This window comes from Miscanthus floridulus, unplaced genomic scaffold (assembly GCF_019320115.1).
Source record: "Miscanthus floridulus cultivar M001 unplaced genomic scaffold, ASM1932011v1 os_2093, whole genome shotgun sequence".
NCBI classification, from domain to species: domain Eukaryota; kingdom Viridiplantae; phylum Streptophyta; class Magnoliopsida; order Poales; family Poaceae; genus Miscanthus; species Miscanthus floridulus.
The window spans coordinates 1-6,039 of record NW_027098096.1 but is presented as its reverse complement, the minus strand read 5'-3'; the positions used below and the strand labels follow the sequence as shown (position 1 = coordinate 6,039).

Genomic DNA, 6,039 nt, shown 5'->3' with positions numbered 1-6,039 from the left:
TAGTGCGGGCCCAGTCCCCCGTTGGGCAAGAGGCCATGAACCGGTGTCACTATGCGGAGCTCTCCACTGCTGAAGGCGGTGTCTCCACCAGCGCCTAACATTCGTGGATTGCCTGCTCCTGGGGGTCGGCAGGCTCGGGGAGGCCGTGTAGAAGCATCGCCGCACAGCGATGTTCTGGCCAGCATAAGCAAACTGGGGTGTTGTTCCCTCCGTCCAGGATGTTGCTGGACCTAAAGGGCACGACCTCGAGCACCGCTCATCGGGTTATGCGCGCATGTGGCGCAGCAGGTGCTGCATCGAGCGCGCAAGCGCAGGTGGCGATTGGCTCTGCCGCCTTTGTCGTAAACTCCTCGCCGTGCTCCTGCGCACAGACGCCAGGCCTTCGCACGAGGGCCCGGAGGGGTGTGAGTCTGCAGAGACTCCACTACCATCGATGGCTGTCCCGGGGCGTCCGCCATAGCACACTCCGGGACAGAGGGTGGGCCAGGTGCCACGACGTCACCGATGCTGGAGCCATCACTTTCGACCTCGTCATCGACAAGGTCGTGAAAGAGGCAGGAGCGTAGCCCGCCATCCCCATGAACTCGGACGTAGAGGGGAGGCATCAACATCCTTTGAAGCCCCGCGCATGTGTCCATGGGGGACACGAAGCCGTAGGGAACTGGTCGCACGGTGGTCGCGGTGTGGGACAACGGGGGTCCCTCTGGAGAGTCGGCGGAAGGTGTTAAATAGTGAGTATAGAACAATATTTACATCACTCACCATGGGGTTTAGCCCGGATGGGCTTAGATGAAGCGTGGGTGTCTCGACGTTAAGTTGTCGAGTGGCTCGGGGCTTGGTGGAGGCGCTCCTCCTCCAATGGGCGCCAGGACAGCGTCTCCTCACGGAGGCGGAGTACACAGAGCTAGTCGGCGACGAAGTCTAGACTCCCGAAGAGGAAAGTCTGGTGGGGCTCAAAGACGGGAGGAACCCACATCCTAGCAAGTGGGGCGTGGGAAACTCCAGCGAGCCGAAACGAATCGTATCGCTCGAGCCCACCATGCCAAAGATGGTGGAAAGGTGGGTCATCCGATGACCAAAAGCGTGAACACACGGCCTCCTCCCCACGAACAGCGCCAACTGTCAGTGCAAAATGTGGGCGACAAGTAAATATTTGTAGTTTTACCACGCGTTGTGATCGGATGTGGCCTAGCACTCAACGATACAAGATTTATACTGGTTCAGGCAACGAGCCCTACGTCTAGTTGAGGTCGGCCGGTGATTTTATTCCTGAGCCCAGGTGCTCGAAGTTTGTGGGGTTACAAACGAGTAAGAATGAGAATGAAGGTGTTAGAGGTCCGGACGGACTCTGAACCGAGTGACCGAGAGTGACGGGGCTCTAACATATGCTAAGTCTTGGAGTGTATGTTCTATGTGTCTGAACTTATCAGTTGTTGAGCTGTTGTTCGTGAGTCGTCGAGAGAATCTTCGAGAGAAGCCATTTTTCAGGAAGAGCGCATCCTCTTTATAGTTGAAATGGATGACCTTACAAGTCAGAGAGAAAGAGAGAGAGTGTATAAGTGTGCTGTCTAGTCTTGTTGTTCACACCATCGGGTACGGGATGGCTGCCAGCGCCCACAATACTGTTTATGTCCAGACGCGTCTGGCAAGCTCACCGTGTTTGCTTGGTACGGCAACGACGGCGCCCACAATACTGTTTGTGGCCTGACGCGTCTGGAAGGTTGTATAGTGTCCGTCTGTCATGACCTGGTGGCACCGTTCCGCAGGTGCGCAAGGTATGGCAGGTACGGTCCTCGGTATTGCAGTTGACTTGAGCGTCTTATCTTATCTGCTCCGCCTGCTCCCCAGTCCCACACCGAGCGGGCGTCCCCGGTCGGTTGTTCCTAGTCGTCCCCGACCGTGTCGGTCGGGAAAGAGAGACGAGCAAAGGTCCGGCATATCCTCGGTCGGAGGAACAGGGTCGGAGTCAGACTGCGATCCCACCACGGCCAGACCTTTAAGTTAGGGTTCCGACCAGGTCTCGGGCGAGACGGACCCCGAACCCAAGGGTCGGACGAGACGGAGCCCGCGGCCGTGGGCAAGACCCCCCGCGCCCTCGAGGTCGGGCGAGACGGAGCGCGAAACCAAGAGGTCGGCGAGGAGCCCGCGGCCTTGGGCGAGACGGAGCCTGAGCCCAAGGGGTCGGGCGAGACGGAGCCCGCCCTTAGGGTCGAGCGAGGCGGAGCCCACGACCCAGAGGTCGGGCGAGGTGGAGCCTGCGACCCAGAAGTCGGAGGTGTCGGTCGGGGATCGGATCGTGGTCTTGGTCTGTTTTGTGTAACTGGACCGACCCAGATGTGCACTGTCGTTACGCCGTCTGCTGGGACAAGTTTTGTAGTGAAGCGGGTTCATTGGAGACCGGGTTTATGAACCTGCTTCGTGCCTTTATCTGAAGGATCCAGAACAAAGACTACTCACGCGCGGTCACTCGCGGCGGCACCATCGGCGTCACGAAACGAACCGTGCCATTCATGCCTCACCTGACGTGAAAGCACCCGAGCGAGTGGCGCAATGCCGTATTTTCACTTCATCATCACAAAAGCAAAGCCTCACACACTCGCTTGCCATATAGCATTTCTGAAAGCAAAAGGAGCGATTTGATTTGAAACGTTCGGAGCGATGGAGAGGAACCACGCCAAATAACAGCCGCGACGGCGACGCCGAGCGAGCTTTCGTGTGCGGATGCTGGTGGTGGTGGCGTACGTGGTGCAGGGAAGGTAGCCCCGGGCACGAGTGCTGCTGTTGCCGCCGGTTGCTGCCGCCTTCCAAAGGGCCTTTCTATCTATTCCTTCTCTACGGCCCCTCCAAGATGAGTCAGATGACGTGGGAGGCAGTCAGGCGTTGGTGCTTGCTTATATAGCCGCGTATTCACGCCACAGCATCCTCCCCCCCCCTTCGTCTCTTTCTTCTTCGCATCGCAGCACAGGTCTTCTTCCTCCCCCCCCCGGCCTGCCATTGCTGGCGCCGGCAGCCTGAATCAAGGTGCTCTGCTCTGCTCATCCCTGTCCTTTCTCGCTCTTCACTCTTTAAGATGAGAATTCGTGGAATTTATTGCTTAAAGAGTGCTGATTTTAAGCTGGAACAATATTTTTTCTCTCGTTCGTATAAGATCGTGGATTATAAACTATAACAGTATTTTTCTCTCCCACTAAACCAGCCAGCAGTCAATAATCCACGATCGTTTACGACGAAACGAACATGCTGTTGATCTTTGGCCAAACCTCTTTGATGGCAAGAGCGGCTGTCCTATCCCCTGTTAATGAGTTTGTTTATTTATTCTGGAGTGGAGTGTGTTCCACGCTTCAAACGGGCCCCTTTGCTTCTTCTCTCTGCTCTCCTTCCAAATTCTTATCTTTATTTCGTGCTGGTAGCCGCCATAAACCAGTTGCAATCACACAGATTGTTGTCCTCGTCTGTCTGTGTGTGTGCATGAAATTGTTGATGCATCTGTCTGTGGGCGTATGCTGCGTCTCTCTGTTTATCTAGACTAGAGGAAAGGATTTCGTTGTGACCAGGGAGCTGTGTGCAGAGCAGATGCCGACCATCATCGTCTCGGTGGACCTGGAATGCGGCCGCTGCCGTGCTAAGATCCAGAAGGTGCTCAACAGGATCCAAGGTCTGTTTGTTCTTCCTTCCATTTGTGGTGTTGAGCTGCTTCGTCGATGGCAACTGATAAATTTCATGGGACGATGGATGCCGCGGTTTTGTTGTTGCTGTGTGCACCGTGCATCGTGCAGAGAAGGGTGAGTTCTGCATCGATGACATCGACTTCGACGAGAGAAGAACAACAAGGTGAAAGTCACGGGGCCCTTCGACCCGGACAAGCTCGCCGACAAGCTCTGCTGCAAGGCGTGCAAGATCATCAAGCAGATCGAGATCGTCGAGCCCCCCGCCGCCCAAGCCCAAGGAGGAGCCCAAGAAGGAGGAGCCGGCCCCGCCGCCGCCAGAGAAGAAGGAGAAGCCCGCCCCGCCGCCGCCGGCGGTAGTTGAGCCGCCGAAGGAAAAACCCCCACCGCCAAAGGAGGAGCCACCCAAGGAGAAGCCCGCCCCGCCGCCGCCCAAGGTGGTGGAGGTCCCTTACCCGTGGCCGTACCCGTACCCGTACCCGGCGTGGCCGTCCGACTGCTGCTGCCACCACGGCCACGGCGGGTGCCACTGCTGCTCCTGCGGAAAGGCCCCCGAGCCTGCCCCGCCGGCGCCGCCACCGCCGCAGTACTACCCGCAGTACGTGCCCCAGCCGTATCCCTGCAACCCCTGCGGCGGCGGCTACCGGATCGTCTGCGAGGAGGACCCCTCCTACGCCTGCGCCATCATGTGATTCATTATCCCGTGGCGTCACTGATTAGCATGCCCTTAATTACCATTATCTCCCCCACCACCAGTGTCATCTCATCATGCCGTTCATCCTGTATAATCGCCGTACAGATTCATCATATATACTCTATACATACATATATAGCATCATGTATACTGTATCCCTGTCATCTCCTCCTTAGCTTGTGTATTGTTCTGCTTCATTTAAAATATAATATATAGTACTCCGTATATATATGTTAGGTGAAGTGAAAGAATAAAATAAGCAATGATTACATACATATATAGCATCATGTATACTGTATCCCTGTCATCTCCTCCTTAGCTTGTGTATTGTTCTGCTTCATTTAAAATATAATATATAGTACTCCGTATATATGTTAGGTCAAGTGAAAGAATAAAATAAGCAATGATGTTGTTTTTTGTGTAAAGAAAAAGGGCAAGGTGTGAGAGAGAGAGAGTTCATCTGTTGATGGCAGCAGAAGTGTCTATCTTTCACACCACCAGCCTCGCTTTCTTTATGTTGCACACAAGAGGGAAAAAAAGGTTCCTTTTATCAACGCTTTCGATCTTCACTTTCGTTATCTCTTCCATTTGTCACCACGAGCGATGTAACGTGGCATGTTTTGGCCTAGTATTTTCTGTTTATATCGTGTAAAGAAGATGATAGGACGATGATGTTGAAGGCGCGACGACTAGCACGTTGCTACGCTAACCCGGGGCAGTAGAGTGCCCCGTTCACTGGTCTGAAACTTGGCTGAAACTGGCTGAAAAATACTGTTCCGGCTGAATTGTTGTGAGAGAAAAATACTATTCCAGCTGAAAAAAGAAGTCAAACAAGCCATTTTCAAGACAAACGAACGGGTCCTAGGGGAAAGTGAGAAGGACACGCGTAAGAGCATCTCCAAGACTTTTTCTATTTTTTTTCTTCAAAACTCGTAGTTTTACAACTCTTAAAAACGTATTGGGAGAGAAAAATGAAAGCCATCTCCAAGAGTTTCTAATAAATTGCTTTTAAAAAATCAAATTTGAGTCTCACATCTATTTTTTACGACTTTTTTTTCGTCGCCAGATGTCACAATCTGCAAGAACAAGTTCATCCACTTCGTCGGTGAGTTTTCCTTTCCGATTGCCGCCGGCGGCATCACGGAGACGGAGAGGTTTCGTCATTAATTTAGCCTTGTATAGTAGAACAAATGGTCATGGATTTCGTTGGACGGTACTCGTATGCAACTGACGACGCCCCTGCATGGCGCATGCGTGCGCTGTTTGTCTGTGTCCTCATCAGGTGAGTACCACCTGGACCTCATCGTGGGCTACGGCGTGGTGCCGATGATCGTGCCGCGCGTGGCGGGGGTGCACGCGCTGCTGGACTCATTCGAGCCCATCCACGGCGTGCTCCTCTGCGAGGGCGAGGACATTGACCCGTCCCTCTACGACTCCACCGACGCCGGCACCGACGGCTCGCTCTCGCCGGAGCAGCTAGAGGCCGTGCGGCGCCTGCACCCGAGCGACATGGCCATCGACCATGAAAAGGACTCGATCGAGCTCCGCCTCGCGCGCCGCTGCCTGGAGCGCAACATCCCCTACCTGGGCATCTGTCGTGGCTCGCAGGTGCTCAACGTCGCCTGCGGCGGCTCGCTGTACCAGGACGTGGAGCACGAGCTGGTCGGGCCCGACGCCGTC

At 54.7% G+C, this 6,039-nt stretch overlaps 1 protein-coding gene and 1 pseudogene across 1 annotated transcript; both read left to right on the top strand.

Moving 5' to 3' along the window:
• The first annotated feature begins 3,491 nt into the window (after nt 1-3,491).
• LOC136534601 (protein PYRICULARIA ORYZAE RESISTANCE 21-like) lies at nt 3,492-4,590 on the top strand (annotated as a pseudogene).
• Nucleotides 4,591-5,580: 990 nt separating this feature from the next.
• Nucleotides 5,581-6,021, top strand: LOC136534599 (putative glutamine amidotransferase GAT1_2.1; the record flags this gene model as incomplete). Its single annotated transcript, XM_066527009.1, has 1 exon — nt 5,581-6,021. A coding segment is annotated over exon 1 (441 nt), but the record flags the coding sequence as incomplete, so codon positions are not given.
• Nucleotides 6,022-6,039: the final 18 nt, after the last annotated feature.